The following is a 16919-nucleotide window of genomic DNA, read 5'->3' on the forward strand; positions in this document are numbered from 1 at the left end:
TATTCATTTAGCTTTGAGAGGTTTCCAGTCACTTCCTGCCAAGCTATTATCAGCAGGCACAAGACCAGTGACACGATTTCTAATCCCAACCACTGTACACAAGAGAGGTCAGGCCGCTATCAAGCCCTTGAAGCAATGAATCCAACATCCCACTGGTAGGTCTCTCCTTAGTCTCCTCTTGCGCTTTCTCCCTTTCTCTTCCATGGTGTCTCATGTGCTGTTCATCTCACACACACTGGACCTGGTCACTGTTCCTCCTTGGCTGTTCTGTTTCTCTTCCCATGGGAACCTAACTGCTGTCCCAGCCAGTCTTCAAACCTCTCATTCTATCTCTTGCCGTTCCAAGGGCCCAACTGCCATTCCCAGAAATGTCTCAACTGCCCAATTCAAACGCACTCTGCTCCCAGATTGTAGCCCGTCACCCTCGCCTGCCACTTCTTAGTCCCACAATTCAAAACAGTTCTTAGCTGCCACTCATTACACCTCAGATTCCACGGCCAGGCTGAGATCCCCCACTTTGGGTTGAAACTCTCAAATATTCCCTACCAGCTGCCCAAATCATCCTTTCAACTACCCCCTTCAGCGGCTCAGTTCAAACAGCCCAATTCCCCAGCTGCTCCCTCCCCTGCCTGATTCCACAGAAGCTTCTCCATTCCAACTCTGCCCCCGCCCGCCCTGGTCATGTCTCTTGCCCTCGTACAAACTGCGTTTCAGTTGGCAAATGCAACCTCCCATTTGACCAGTTCAAACTGCTAAGCAGCCCTTTGGTTGCAGAGTCACATCCTTTCTTTCATTCAAGGGGCATCTCCTGAAACAGCATGCTGGCTTTTTTAACAGCAGTACAGGAAAAGCACATGATTCCAGCCTTCTCCTATTATTTATCCATTAGGACTCAGGCTTAAATTAATTGACCGTTGTAATTCGTTTTCTGGAACAGGTTTATTTTGCAACACATTAATTTCCTGATCCTATTTACAGATGGCTTTGGGACATTCCCTATAAACCCTCTGCCTGTTTCATGGATCACAAAGGTATTACAGGTTTAGTGCAGCTATAATTTCACCACACCCATTGGCTGTGTCCAGACTCAGGGGTTTTTTCGAAAAAAGTAGCCTTTTTTCGAAAAAACCTCACCTGCGTCCAGACTCAAGCCGCGTTCTTTTGAAATTAAATCGAAAGAACGCAGATTTTCTTTCAATGGCGGTAAACCTCATTTCACGAGGAAGAACGCCTTCTTTCGAAAGTTCCTCTTTCGAAAGAAGGCGTTCTTCAATGTAAATAGGGCTTCTTCGAAAGAGAGCATCCAGACTCACTGGATGCTTTCTTTCGAAAAAGCAAGCCGCTTTTTCGAAAGTTCAACGTGCAGTCTAGACGCTCTCTTTCGAAAGAGGCTTGCAGTCTAGACATAGCCATTGAGTGCTCTCCCCTCCCCCCCTCCCACACACACACAAAGGAATTGAAAAGGAACCTCCTGCTTTAATGAGAACATGCGCGATAACATGGGCGGCAGGAGCAGAACTGGACAATCTTCACTGACCAGTGTTGGCTAAAATAGTTTTTTTTTTTTTTAAGACTTCGGTGACATTCATTAAATGGGAGGAGGCAGGGATGGTAAGGTCTCCCTCATGACCTTGAGCACAGTGATAAGGGAACCCAACTGAGACAATGATTTTCAATTCTCCCCTCTGCCCCTACTTCCACACCCAGAATAAGCATAACCTGGTACGCAGCTCAGATGATGGGTTGAGGACTTCATCCATCTTGGAAGGGCAATATGGACCAATGGGGCAGCTCACTAAAGCCAGGAAGGCAAGAACTGGCACAGCCAGTGGCTCAGTTCCCTGTTTGTCAAACATCTGGAAGAGAAAGAAGATCCATCCACTTATTAAAATTACAGTACGTTATACTGCACGCTCGCCCTCCCGCCGGTATCATTACCTGGCACATAGTGGAAGGACACAAGAGGAAGCTGAATGCATCCCACCAGCCCGGATTGAGAAGAACATTGGGAATTCATTGGAAAGATCATGTCACGATGTGATGTTGCACCACAAGGGTCATAGAATCATAGGACTGGAAGGGACCTCGAGAGGTCATCGAGTCCAGCCCCCCGCCCTCAAGGCAGGACCAAGCTCCGTCTACACCATCCCTGACAGATGTCTATCTAACCTGTTCTTAAATATCTCCAGAGAGGGAGATTCCACCACCTCCCTTGGCAATTTATTCCAATATTTGACCACCCTGACAGTTAGGAATGTTTTCCTAATGTCCAATCTAAACCTCCCCTGCTGCACTTTAAGCCCATTACTCCTTGTCCTGTCCTCAGTAACCAAGAGGAACAAATTTTCTCCTTCCTCCTTGTGACACCCTTTTAGATATTTGAAAACCGCTATCATGTCCCCCCATAATCTTCTTTTTTCCAAACTAAACAAGCCCAGTTCATGAAGCCTGGCTTCATAGGTCATGTTCTCTAAACCTTTAATCATTCTTGTCGCTCTTCTCTGTACCCTTTCCAATTTCTCCACATCTTTCTTGAAATGTGGCACCCAGAACTGGACACAGTACTCCAGCTGAGGCCTAACTAGTGCAGAGTAGAGCGGCAGAATGACTTCACGAGTTTTGATTACAACACACCTGTTGATACAACCTAGAATCATATTTGCTTTTTTTGCAACAGCATCACACTGTTGACTCATATTCAACTTGTGGTCCACTATGACCCCTAGATCCCTTTCCGCCATGCTCCTTCCTAGACAGTCGCTTCCCATCTTGTATGTATGGAACTGATTGTTCCTTCCTAATGGAGCACTTTGCATTTCTCTTTATTAAACCTCATCCTGTTTACCTCTGACCATTTCTCTAACTTGCTAAGGTCATTTTGAATTATGTCCCTATCCTCCAAAGAAGTTGCAACCCCACCCAGTTTGGTATCATCTGCAAACTTAATAAGCGTACTCTCTATCCCAATATCTACATCATTGATGAAGATATTGAACAGTACGGGTCCCAAAACAGACCCTTGCGGAACTCCACTTGTTATCCCTTTCCAGCAGGATTTAGCACCGTTAACAACAACTCTCTGACTACGGTTATCCAGCCAATTATGCACCCACCTTATCGTGGCCCTATCTAAGTTATATTTGCCTAGTTTATCAATAAGAATATCATGCGAGACCGTATCAAATGCCTTACTAAAGTCTAGGTATATGATATCCACCGCTTCTCCCTTATCCACAAGGCTCGTTATCCTATCAAAGAAAGCTATCAGATTAGTTTGGCATGACTTGTTCTTCACAAACCCATGCTGGCTATTCCCTATCACTTTATTACCTTCCAAGTGTTTGCACATGATTTCCTTAATTACCTGCTCCATTATCTTCCCTGGGACAGACGTTAAACTGACCGGTCTGTAGTTTCCTGGGTTGTTCTTATTCCCCTTTTTATAGATGGGCACAATATTTGCCCTTTTCCAGTCTTCTGGAATCTCCCGTCTGCCATGATTTTTCATAGCTAAAGGCTCAGATACCTCCTCTATCAGCTCCTTGAGTATCCTGGGATGCATTTCATTAGGACCTAGTGACTTGCTGACATCTAACTTTCCTAAGTGATTTTTAACTTGTTCTTTGTGTATCCTATCTTCTAAACTTACCCTCTCTCTGCTTGTATTCACTACGTTAGGCACACCTCCAGACTTCTCGGTGAAGACCGAAACAAAGACGTCATTAAGCATCTCTGCCATTTCCAAGTTTCCTGTTACTGCTTCTCCCTCCTCACTAAGTAGTGGGCCTACCCTGTCCTTGGTCTTCCTCTTGCTTTTAATGTATTTATAAAAGTTCTTCTTGTTTCCCTTTATGCCTGTAGCTAGTTTGATCTCATTTTGTGCCCTTGCTTTTCTAATCTTGCCCCTGCATTCCCGTGTTGCTTGCCTATATTCATCCTTTGTTATTTGTCCTAGTTTCCATTTTTATATGACTCCTTTTTTATTTTGAGATCGTGCAAGATCTCCTTGTTAAGCCAAGCTGGTCTTTTGCCATATTTTCTATCTTTCCTACACAGCGGAATTGTTTGCTTTTGGGCCCTTAACAACGTCCCTTTGAAATACTTCCAACTCTCCTCAGTTGTTTTTCCCTTCAGTCTTGCTTCCCATGGGACCTTACCTACAAGTTCTCTGAGCTTATCAAAATCTGCCTTCCTGAAATCCATTACCTCAATTGTGCTGGTCTCCCTTCTATCTTTCCTTAAGATCATGAACTCTATTATTTCATGATCACTGTCCCCCATACTGTCTTCCACTTTCAAGTTCTCAACTAGTTCCTCCCTATTTGTTAAAACCAAATCCAGAACAGCTTCTCCTCTGGTAGCTTTTTCAACCTTCTGAAACAGAAAGTTGTCTCCAATGCAGTCCAGAAACTTATTGGATAGCCTGTGCCTCGCTGTGTTAGTTTCCCAACATATGTCTGGATAGTTGAAGTCCCCCATCACCACCAAATCTTGGGCTTTGGATAGTTTTGTTAATTGTTTAAAAAAGGCCTCATCCACCTCTTCCACCTGGCTAGGTGGCCTGTAGTAGACTCCTAGCATGATATCACCCTCGTTTTTTACCCCTTTTAGCTTAACCCAGAGACTCTCTACACAGCTATCTCCTACGTTCATCTCCACTTCAGTCCAAGTGTGTACATTTTTAATATACAAGGCAACCCCTCCTCCCTTTTTTCCCTGTCTGTCCTTCCTGAGGGTCAGTAGGTCAGGAACTCAGACAGCTATGGTATTTCAGCTATGCCAGCCAGATTCCCTGTGGCAGAAGCACAAGGGACATCTCAGCTTGGCTCTCACCTGGAGAGAAGGCACGGAGGATGAAGCCTGACCTATCAAAGGACAATACCAAAGGATGCTACTATCATGGAGACAATGATGGAGTCAGATATGTTGCCCTAGGCAGACAGCAATGGGGAAAATGGATAGCCTCACGTGTCACAGTGTCTAGAAAAGCAAAAGCTGATGCAGAGAAGGGATTTGAACATAGGTCTCCACCATTGTAGGAGAATGCCCTAAAGACTGGCCTATAGCGTAGCCTGAGGCAAGTATCTCCGGGAAAGCCCCACATTCAAATCCCTGTCCCATATCAGGCGGTAGTGTGGGGTAGGGGAGGAAAAAGGCCACAAATTCAACATAGATCTTTCAGATCCCAGGTGAGTGCCCTAACCACGGAGCTAAAGGTTATAAGAGCAGCAGCTACCCCACTCTTTAGTTTGTAGGCATCTCGTCAAGTTGGCCGATTCGCCAGTGTTGCTTCGGATCAAACTGATTTATTTTATTTTGTTTTTTGCAATGGCTACCCACTCCCCCCTCCCCCAATGGAGAAAGATGCTGTGGTTGTAATTGCTAAATGCTTTGTGTTTCCATAACTGGAAGGAAGAAGAGTAAATGTTACCTTTGGAATCCATCCATCTGTGACAGATTAGTTACTTTCAAGCAGTAGCAGCCGTGTTTGGCTACTCCCAGGTCGGCGTAGCTATCCGACAATCCCTCTCATTACATTCCCATCAGAGCTTTTGTGTGTCATTACAAAGAAGTAATTAAAAATTAACCTGCCGGGTTCCCAGCTCCATGCCCCCACTCTGCTCCCTGCGGTGCACATGCCCCCACACCCCACATGACATTTCTTTTCCTTTGGCATTCCTACGGCCCAAGCATCAAATATTGATGAGGAGCGCGTCTCAGGTGCAGGCTTTTTAGCAGAGGGACCAGGGTGAAGCTGCCCAGGACATCTCCCCTGATCATATTAGATTGAACCGCATATGCCAAGAATTACCATAAACAGAGCAAGCTTTTTATCTCCCCCAGGAGGTGGACTCAAAGGCTCCACATGCTGTCTGCAGGTATTATGTTTAATACATTAATATATAACATGGCTGAAAATAGAACATTAGGCCTCCATTCAGGAAAGCACTAGGCAGAACTTTAATTACGTGCTTAAGTTCCATTGACTTGAATGAGCAGGGATGTGTCTATGAACCAGGGACTTAAAAAAGAAGCACCATCACCGCCTTAACTAAAGCTTCTACCACAATCGCTGCAATCTGAGAACGAGAGGATAAGTCCATTGCTGCCAAAGGCTGTATGGCTGCCATATGCCGCCCTGCAATGACTGACTCTCCATTATCTATTAGCAATACAGGGCCTATGACCCACAGTTTGGCAACAGATTACCAGACAGTCCCTTACAATGTTTAGCATTTCTACCCTATCCGTCACCGGAGGAACATACTTCACTTTTCAATCCTAAGTCTCACAGTGCCCCTGTGAAGTAGGCAAGTGTCATTAGCTCCATTTAACCAGCTGTAAAACAAGAGGCAGAGAAGTTCGGTGGCGTGGTAAAGATCCTACAGCAGAAGCCCGGCTCTAGCTACTCCAGGATGGTTACACCAAAGTATCTCGATGAGGCGAGAGCATCATGGAGATGCCCTGAAGTCCCACTCCTCTGGAAAGGGGGTAAAACAGGAGGCATGCTTTGAGCTGTAGCCATCTATTAGCCAAAACTGGTGGGCTTGGTCCCTGCCTGTTATGGGCCGTCACTGCACCGCGAATCCTACGCGAGAGGCGATGTGTGTACCTGGAGGAGAGCGAGGGAGCCTCCCAGAAGAAGGGCGTGATGCTTTGGTCTGGTAGAAGGGAATGTGGTGCAAGATGCCAATATCCTCAAGGGTTCCTGAAAGGCCACACTTGTGTAGATTACAGAAAGAAGCCAGATGAGTAGCTGTACAAAGGCAGGAAACTTGGCAGATCTTCTACTAGGGATGCTAATCGCTAATAATACCAGTAAGCATGAGGCTTACTGGTTAATCAGCCCACGCCCGTTAACTCCGGCAGTGGCCAGCAAGCCGCGGTGGGCCCAGTAGTGGGACCATGCTGGGGCCAGTGGTGGGACTCCAGAGCCATAGCTGTGACAGGGTTAGGCAGCAGGACTTAGGTCAACACAGGTAACTGGTTAAGCGTTACTGTTTCATTGGTTAACTTTGGACATCCCTATTATTTGTGAGTTCCTCCCATAGGATCGATGGGGAAAGATCTCAACCAATGAAAGCTTCTGCAGTCGGCGTCCCAAGTGCCAGCCGGCCCACCTGGTCTCACAACTTTAGTCCCTGAAGAATTCTAAGGAGAGGTCCCGTGTGCTCATTTCCAGGGGATGCGCCTTGAATTTGACACCCACCAGTGCAAGGGGAACCAGCACAGTTCTGTGAACCGCTTCTTCCCAGTTCTCCCCAAAAGGCCAGCAGTCAGCAGACAGACAAAGTGATGCAAATGCCCTGGCATTTAGCTGTGGCCTTTTTACCTATGCACGGTGGGCAGGGGGCTGGAGTTGCTTAGGGTGCTGCTAGCAATAGGGGAGCTCAAAAGCTCTGGTGGGATTTCATTACTTTTTAATGAACTCAGTTTCACAGGCAGGAAGAGGCTCAAATCTGCTCTTTCATTCTCCCTCCAAAGATTTCCTTTGATGGCAAAAAGGACAGTGAATATACCAGCAGGGCTGCGGGGGTTTTGCAACACATTTATGAGACTAGCAAAAGAAGAGAAAAGTTTGGGATGGTGTATTAATTGCTGATATCGGGACTTTGACCACATTATCAATAGGTGAATTGGAGAAATACAAAACACTATTGTCCCTTACACTGATCTCACTTATTGCCTCCTAAAAAATTCCCACCATCATTTGCCAGCAATGTACTCAGAAATCACGCCCCCACCGCTGAAGTGTAGCCTGGCAAGGCACAGCAGAGAGTTAACAGTGCAGCAACAAGGCACCTTAAGAAAAGAAGAGATCTGTGGGGCCTGTACTAGTTATGTCCGTTAGACACAGCCAGGAAACTAGTATCAGACCCGCCTCATGGTCAGCACCTCCACTTTAAGTCTTTGCTGGCAGGCATCAGACACAAAACCAGCTTGGGACCTTGTGGTCTGTGCCTGGGTTTCCTCGCTACCAGTTCCAGGCATCTCAGGCCAAGTCTACACTGCAGGACGATGGTCGGCTTAAAGTAGGCGACTCTGCACCTTAAGCCGAGCTTGGCACCATCTCCACAGCGGGAAGTCGACGGGAGAAACACTCCCATTGACTTCTCTTACTCCGTGTGACAGCAAGGAATTCCAACACTGACGGGGTCCCCTCTGCAGTCGACTGAACAGGTCTTTACTAGTAAAGACCCACTACATCAAACCCCAGAAGATCGATCACCAGAGCGTGGATCCTCCAGTAACCGAAGACGTGGCCTACGTCTCCCACATCATAAAGGCCAGCCCCCTTCCAGGCAGAACAAAGTCCCACAAGCCAATCCGTCGTCCGGCAAGCTGTGGGTCCCCAGGCTAACTCCAGGCTCAATAGCCCTGCCACCATGACCCTCCCTCTACCCTGGTTCCAGGCCAGGGACCCTGTAGCAAGCTGAGAAAAATCTACTTCTATTGCTCCTCTTCCCTTTGCTTCAATTACCTGGAGCACTTCCTGCTTCGGCCCACAGCCTCTCTCGACCCCTTTCCTACACCCCACTGCTGACCCTACTCACTGCAGACCTCCCCTACGAGCCTGCAGAGCAGGCTGCCTCTGGCAGAAAGCCTCAGGACACACCCCCGGGGAGGCAGTTAACCATGCACAGACGGGATGAGCACAGCACCCAGCCCCGGTCACCTCATCAGCACACTGAGGCGGTAGCCATGCAGAGGGAAGAGCGCCACCTTCCACATCACTGTGACCGCTTCAGACACCACCTGGATTTTCCTTAATGGCCTCCCCTCCACCTACCTGCTCAGCCCAACTCAGCTGGGGATCAAAGCCCGGAGGGCAGATGGGTGTAGCTAGGGAAGTATTTGACATGCATTACTGTTTACCACATTCAGCTCAACAAGCCTCTCTGTCTTCTTTCCTTAGTGCAGGGGTGGGGAACCTAAGGCCTGGGGGCTGGATGTAGCCCCTGGCTTGCCTGGATTTGGCCCCTGAGGCTTAGGGCTCCCCCTGTCCAGCATTGGGAAGCCCATGCTGGTGCTCTAGTCCTCTCACCGCCACCATGGGGCTGGAGCGCACAAAATCTACTAGCCCAGACCCCCCCCCCGGCTTTGATGTGGAAGGGGAATGTGGAGAGCATCTTCCTCCTTCTCACTTTGTGTACAGCTCCTGACTAATTTATTCAGTGGGTCAGTGGCCCCCGACCCAGAAAAAGGTTCCCCACCCGCCTTCGTGGGATGCGACCAGAATGTCACAGACTCCCAAACCGGTTCCTATAATCCCCTATTTGTGCCTGTCACAGCCAGCCAGCCACATGTGCACGCAGGAACCAGGCAGCCCCACGCTAGCCACGTTCGGCTGGACGTGTTGCGATGGCCGGGGTAAGCGCACGGTGCCGCCTAGTGTCTTTCAGTTAGTGGTGCTCTGTGAGGCGGTGCTCTGGTTTCTGGCGGGGTGGATTCTACACAGCGGTCCGATCAAGCTGTAAACATTCAAGATGGAAAATGGGATTTATGAGGAAGGGGGCTGGGAGGTGAAACGCTTCGCTGCTGTGGTGAGGAATTAGGTGTAAGCGTGACAGCATCTAACTGGTCCACTCTCCTAGCACCCACATGGGTAAGCAACTCCTCCTGGAGCTGACTGGCGGGCTGTTGTGGGGTGAGACCGTGGCTATGGCAGGGGAGTGCAAAGCTGTCCCTTAACACTGACCACCAAGGCACTGACTAATGAATGATGCACAGTTAGGCACATGCTTACATGCTCTCCTGAATCAGGTCCTCACTCAGTGGAGAACAAGAGCTCTCCCCAGCCCCTATATTCCCACCGTCACGGAGAGAGGAAAACCCAGAGCTCACAGAACTCGGCAGGGCGTTTCTCCTGATGTTCCTCTTCTCTTCTCAGCTTCCCCATTGCTCAGGCAATTTCTTCCTTCTCTCCCTCTTTCACTCTTCACACCCTTCCTGCTGCTTTTCATTACCGTTTTGAAGCCAGTAATGTTAGTGCAATGTTCTCACCAGGGCAGTGACGCTTTTCACCTCCCTGCCACGTTTCTTATAAATCCCATTTCCTATCTTGTATTTTTACTGCTCAGTCGAACAGCTGTTTAAACAGCCTCCTTTGCATTCCTCTTCCCTAGCTGCTCCCGTTTCTCTCCTCCTCGGCGGGTCCTGCCAGTCCCACCACCCTCTTTTCATCTTTTCTCTTTCTCTGCCTGCGACCACCCCCTTCAAACCGCCCCATCCCCAAGCCTTCTGCTCCCCACATTCCCTGCCATAAAAACAAGTAGTCCCGTGTCACCTTAGAGACTAACAAAAATATATAGTACCATAAGCTTCCACTTCTTCAGAGGCGTTGGAGTGGAAGTTATGGAACTTATATTTCCCGTCTACTGCAACTTCCACTCCCACTTCTCTGCCTTAAGCCATTCAAGGAGACTTCGCAGGTTACAACTGCTGCCCACAGTATATTATTCCAAGATTAGCACCTGAGCTGGACTTCATCAGGGAGATGGTGCTTCTCAGCAGCCCATCCTCTTGGCCACGTCTTCCTAGGGCTGCCTTCCAAAGTTGCATGACTGTCACTCAGACCCAAAATTAACAGCTGTGCAGCCAATTAACCAGTCTTCAGACCATGAACTTCACAGATCCGTACACAGCGGAAACGTTCCAGACACCCTTACCACTGGTGGGGCTACTAGCCAGCCACACACACACCCTCAGGGAATATTTGTAATCTGTCTCCCTAGTATTCCCAATGGGTGGCAGCGCTAGGAAGTAATGAACAGCAAGAGTCACAGGGAGAGAAAGGAAAACGCACCAATGAATTCCCAACCGCTGGGCAAACCAGGATGTTGGGCCTAACGGGGGTCAGGGCTTGGTGCATCTTCTTGCTCAGCAGGCTGCAGTCCTAACTTTATGAAAGTCCACAGGAGTGCCTCACCCCAGTGCTGCAGTTCTCTCCTGGTGATGCAAGCCACCCCTGGCCACAGAGTGTTGGCTGGGCAGCAGAGGGTGCAGGGATATGCTCTGGAAGCAGCTGGCCAGACCTCTTCTCTGCTTCACCAGCTATCCTGGTTAAGACGGAGCATGGCTCCAACAGCTCGCAAAGGTCTTACCTGACAGGTGATCCAGGCTCGATGGGCAGAGGAAAGTGCAGCTTTGGAAGGGAGGCCCGTTGCCTGGCAGAGAAAGGGGCATACTGGGAAGAGGCTGGGCAAAGCTCTCTGGGAACTGCCATGTCCAGTGGTGCTTCGGCTTGTGGGTTGGGCACTCCTTGGCATGCCCTGCCTCACTGCTGCGCGGTGGGGGGATGGCAGAGGACTCCAGCCAGGGACCTGCCCAGGCAGAAGCCCCAGGAAACCCTGGCTGTGGGGCTCAGAAGTGGAATCTGCTCACTCAGGGGCAGCTCTCCTTAACATCTACTGGCCCAGCCGCTCGGTGCGGTTCAAAAGTGTGTTCCTTTCACCAGAGTTGGTCCGACAAATGACATTACCTCACCTCCCTTGTCTCTCACATTGCTGGTTCGTAGGCAGTTTGTGAAGCACTGTAAGCAGCAGTACTAGCACCCCGCCAGCTAATTTCCCATTTTGTAGTGGTGCATGTGATTTCTCCTTCTAAAGGGAGGCACTTTGCACTTTCCTTTCGAGCATTTCAAGTTGCAGAATTCAGACCCATTCCCCAGGTTTTCACGGTTGTTTGGAATTCGAAGCCTGTCCTCAAAAATGCTTCCCGTGCCCCCATTCGCGATCCTCTGCAAACATTACAAGCATGCCTTCCACTCCATTCCCCGCATCGTTCATGAAAATATCGAATGGCACTGGACCCAGAGCTGACTGCTGTGGGACCCTCTAGAGATCCCCCTCACTCTGGCAGAGTATGGCCTTTCAGCCAGCCGCGCACCCACCTTACAGCAATGTCATCCAAACCCCACTGCCTTCGACTGCTGGTGAGAATGGGGGGTGGGACTGTGTCAGAAGCCTTGCTAAAATCAAGAGCTATCTGTGACATAGTGGGGGGAACTTGCTGGTTTCTATGGGTCTGTGGTAACCCCACTGGCTGCCGCCGGTACCACAGCCCAGAAGGACAGGGATGGGTCATTATGCAAAGGGATCTCTCAACCGGTCCGACCAGCTAACCCCCATGGAGAGGAATAAAGGAAGGTGGATGCTGCCCTGGCTAGGGGCTAGGGCTGGAGGGGAGTGAGTTAGTTTCTGTCTGGGACCATGGAGGAAGCAGTCTCAGCAACAGGCTGGGGGGTTTAGAAGCCAAGACCCCCCCCCATATCAAGGGGGGCTGAGGCATCCTAGGCCTGCCCTGTAACCTGATGACATCTGTGCTGTGCTGTATCCTGAAGAAGCAACAAACCACCTCTAGTCTACTGGCTGGTGGAGTCTGTTCGTGCCATTCCGGGGGTGCAGGAGGCGGGGGAACCCCAACGCGTCATCACACTATCTTCTTGACAGCCAATGAGATAGGACAGGGGGGGTAGGGGGGGACAGACCATGGCGGTGATGACAAGAAGCTTATGGGTGATGTGACTGAGATGAGGGGGTCAGGGGAGGGATGCAAAGAAAGGGGCGACAGTCCAAGAGCTGGGAAACGGTCATTGTTCTGAGCAGACACAAGCAGGGAAGCCTGCACGCCACCAGGCTAGAGGAAAGGCTGTTGCCATAACCGATGTGACAGGAGGGGGGTGTTTAGCTGCATGGAGGGAGGGCAAAGGCCATAGCTCAGAGACGTTCTGTTAAGGAAGAATCTGCAAGATTTAGACCATCTGAGCGAGAGGACAGGGAGAGGACTCCTTGGATATAGGCCTATGCTGCCCATCCTTCCAAGGGCAGTCGATTGGGTGGGGAATCTCTGTTCCAAATTGTAAACAGCCAATTCTGCATGGACCTTGGAGATTGTAAGGGCCCTTTCCAAGTAAGGAGCTCGCCCACTGTCTTGGGCCAAAGCGTTCCCTCTCACTGTACGGCTGGGCACCAGTCGCTGCCAGTCTCCACCCAAGAGGCAGCTGCAATTCCATGGTGATGTATATATGGTAGAACCCCACTGATCTCCATACCCCGCCACTCACACTCATGAAAGGTGCCTCTGCCCAGCTTTCTGCCAGGATTTACTAGCGGGGTCTTCCCAGTAAAGCCTGCTCCTAGTAGCATTTTATGACCCCCATGGAAGTCAACGCTCAGCGCCGTTCAGGATTTGGCCCCCTTCTTTAAGGCACATGCCTTACGACACTTGACTCACAATCTGAGCTTTCCCGGTCATCTGAAATTTGCCTCCATTTCCCTCCTCTCTTGTGCCTTCCCATCTTCTTGTCAGCTAGATGGTCCCTGCTGAGAGCGGAATTAGGAGCTCCGCACACGCTCACCGTGTCGTGCGCCTGTAACCGCCACCAGGCGGATCTGAACCAGGGATCTCTGCAGTTTAGTACTGGAGCCTCTGTCCTTTGAGCGCAAAGCCACCTGGCTCTCCCAGGCTGTAGAGGTCTCTTGTTGCTGTGGTCTAGGTGCCACTGCACGGGACAGCAAACCACACAAGCTGTGCGGGTTACACTCCGATTCCGGTGTAACCTGCGCTGGCTGCTGCATCCGGTCTTGCTCCATGCTGCGCAAGGTTCAGCGCTTCACCCCGGCCCAAGTGAATGAATGAGCTCCGAGGTCTGGCATTTGCAAAGCATCATGGGAGAGAAAGCACCCTGTACCTGGTAACAATATTCTTCCTGTCGAGAGTCCTGCTGTAATCGGTGCAGCCTCTGGGCTGTACGTGGCCCTGGGCTTACACCCACATTAACCACTCCACGGCGAGGCTGCAGCGGCTGTTCTCTCCTCACACAGCTCTGCAGAATTACCACGTGCAGGAGGACAGCTGCATGCCTTGTAGCCAGCAAGGTCTTGACGCTCCCAGCCCTTCGCATGTGGCGTATTACCTGCCTGGCAGCGAGGTGATTGATTTGTTGCTGAGGCCTCCGTTAATGCGATTTCTGGCTCCCGCAGCCCCCAAAACAGGCAGCGGCTTTGCGGGACCTTTCCATGTGCACTGAGGGTGCGGGGGGAGAGATCAGCAGCACTTCGCCATGTCACTTTGTGGCCGCCAGGTGGCAGCCTGGGCATATCTCTCTCTCTCTCCCCCACCCCCAGGGGCTAGCTGCACTGACACAGCTGCCAGGTTTGGATCCTTGGGCTTCTTCCACAAGCCCGACTCTCCCAAAACCATTTACACTAACGGGCCCATCTGCCCTGCGCTTGCCATGAGCAATGCGGGGGGGGGGGGAGGGTTTCCTGCATCCCAGCAGCAGCCCCCTTCGACGCTGCGACACGTTACCACCCACAGATGGGAACGGAAGGAGCGATGTAGCACCAGAGCCTTGTGCTTTTTCCAGGGTTCCCCTCCAACCACCCACGCGCCGCCAGTGCCGGAGCCCTCGGGCAAGCCCTAAAGCGCTCCAAGTGTTAGAGGGGTCACAGCCGCCCATGGCCCAGTTACAATCTCCTCCCCCCTGCACCTGCAGAAACACCTGCCGCGTGTGGGCCAAGAGACCCAGGAAGCTCCCAGGACGCGGGGGGTAGCACGGTTCTCATAGGTGGCCGATGCTAGAAGGCGCTGGCATCTGGGGGAGACACCGTTTGTAAGTCCAACCCGCCTCAGGCCCCCGAAGCCAGGAAAGGAAGGGCAGTCTTCTATCAGCCCTACTTCCTGAGCAACCCCCGCAAGAGACGGAGGGCTCTCAGCTCCCACCCGCTTCCCCGCCAGGGCGCTCGGTCCCTCCCCACGGGGAGCAGGGAGATGGGACCTGCTCCTGGACTAGCAGTGGGACTAGCCCCTGGCCCCTCTCCCGTCTCAGGTGCCTCTGCTGCGTCTCTCCTCCACCCCGCCGCGCTGCATGAGATTTACTGGCTGCTGGACGCTGCCGCGGAGCACGTTACCCCTTCGTACCCGTGGCTGGGGCCAGCTTTCACCATCCCCTGCTCGCCGTCGCCACCAAAAGAGGATCCCTCCCCTGCTCGGTGCCTCTCGCCCCCACGGTAAAGGCAGCGGTTGCATTTGAAAGGCCAGATCTGTAGCCACCCACCTCATCCTGGGCCACAAGGAGCGGCCAGGAGCCTGCCAGCTCAGAGTGCCCAATGGGCTCATGCCCGATCATAGTCCCCTCCTTTCTGTGGGGTAGAGGCAACCCAGCCCCTGTGGGAGGGAGGAAAGCCACGCCAAGGGGCTGCCCAGCACAGTGGGGGCCGCCTGCTTCCCCAGCACACAGAGGGGCTCGAGGAGCAGACTGGACCTGTGCTTCCCGCATGGGCAAGCCAAGGAGAGGGAACAGCGAAAGCCTGAAGGCAGGGACCAGCTCCAGGGCCACGCTGCAGTCCGGGATGAGCCTGTTCACACAGGCTGGGCCCTGGGTCAAGGCTTGGCTGCTCTCACATCGCCCCAGGAAACAATCTGGTCCCTTGGGCCTGTACTAAGACAGACAAAGCACCGATCACTTTCATATCCTGGCGGCTCACTGGGTCCCATCAGATTTTCCTCGGGGCCTGAACTGAGGCGGGTTGTCTCTGAAAAATTAACCCAATAAACCTGCTGTCTTCCGACTGCAGCCGTGCCCAGGGCTGGGGGACGACTGGTTTATTCTGCTGCCCCGCACGGTGCTTCGAAGCCGGGACGCGCTGAGCCTCGTTACCTACGCTATTCATTTGCACCTGCGGTTCCGCGGCGAGGAACCAAACCGGCTCCGACTCTTCCGTCTCCGCGCTGGGCTCAGCTTTTCAGGAGCAGCCTTTGGGGCCGCAGCAGCCAGCCGGCTTGGGCGCAGGGCCCTTGGCTTCCTGGCGCCCCACGAACTGGAAGGGGTCGAGGATCTTCTCCTGCGGCGAGGAAACAAACCAAACCCTGGGTCAGAATTACAGGGGCCACAAAGGCCGCCACGGCCAGGTGCTTTTCCGGGGAGCTGGGAGGAGGGCTGTGAACTCCTGAGAGCTCCCCTCACCCCACCCATCAAGCAGCCCCCAGCAAGTCCTGCTAGCCCCTCTTCTCCAGGCTGGGGCGCTCATGCCGGAGACCCTTCCCAACAGCCCCCGCCCCCACAGCTCTTTAACGTGGCCCGTTGTTGGGCACCCACAGAACCATCTCAGCGGCCGCCCGGCACAGGGAGGGGCATAAAACGGCTGTACCCTCCTAGGGGCAGGGACGTGTCAGCCACGCTGCAGAGTACAACCCAGAGCACGCTGTTACGAGACACACCGGCTCCCCGCAGGCAGCGTCCCACGGAGCACCCTCTGTCTGCTGCAAGCCTGGGCCCGCCGCGGACAGAGTCTGCTCTGCAGCAGCCTCCCATCTCCACCCCGCACCTGCTGCCTTTGTGGGAGGCAGCAAGGGGGGACAGGCGGCTCTGCAGAGCCAGCATGCACAGAGAGCTGGCTTGAAAGCAGCTTCCCTCACCTGCCGTGCTGCTGCCTCTCTATTACAGGCACCAGCGCTGCAGGGCAGGGGGACGGAAAGGTGGCTCTGCAGGCGCGGATGCTCGAGGGAGCCGGCTTAAAAGCCAGCTCCCCACAGGCACTGGCTCCCGCCTCCCCACTCCTTACTGCTGCCTCTGGGTCAGAGACAGTGGGGCGGGGGGGAGGTTTAATCGACAGGATTAACCAATAAGCCCAGGCTTATCGGTTAATCATGTAGTCGACTACACGTTGCATCCCTAGTTATAACCACAGTACAGCATGCCCAGGTAACAGACCACGTACCATGGGCCCCCTTGTGGCATCTGGAGATCACGATCCCAGAATACTACGGTTCCGCTCTTCCAGGGAGTGGGGTCAGGAAGGCGGCAGAGGAGGGGTGGCGTTTATAAACAACGCCCATGTCGGCAGCGATCGAGGTGCCTGCTGCTCATGTGGACACACCCACGTAGCTTTAATCCAGCCTGGCCAGTGAGAGCT

At 52.2% G+C, this 16919-nt stretch overlaps 1 protein-coding gene across 4 annotated transcripts in view; it reads right to left on the minus strand.

Annotated features, from left to right (window-relative positions):
- Positions 1-920: 920 nt before the first annotated feature.
- AS3MT (arsenite methyltransferase) overlaps positions 921-16919 on the minus strand; it is a 42729-nt gene continuing 26730 nt past the window's right edge. For 2 of the 4 annotated variants that reach the window (XR_012905735.1, XM_075935555.1), the window contains one exon: positions 15566-15848. Coding sequence is in view for 1 of the 4 variants with exons in the window: in XM_075935555.1 (XP_075791670.1) it covers positions 15750-15848 (99 nt within the window). In the remaining 3 variants the exon portion in view is untranslated. Of the gene's footprint in view, positions 1857-15565; positions 15849-16919 lie in introns of those variants that run through there. The other 2 variants (XR_012905734.1, XR_012905733.1) reach the window with 2 other exon arrangements.

The sequence above is a fragment of the Pelodiscus sinensis genome, chromosome 8 (genome assembly GCF_049634645.1).
Source record: "Pelodiscus sinensis isolate JC-2024 chromosome 8, ASM4963464v1, whole genome shotgun sequence".
In the NCBI taxonomy this organism is placed as follows: Eukaryota; Metazoa; Chordata; order Testudines; family Trionychidae; genus Pelodiscus; species Pelodiscus sinensis.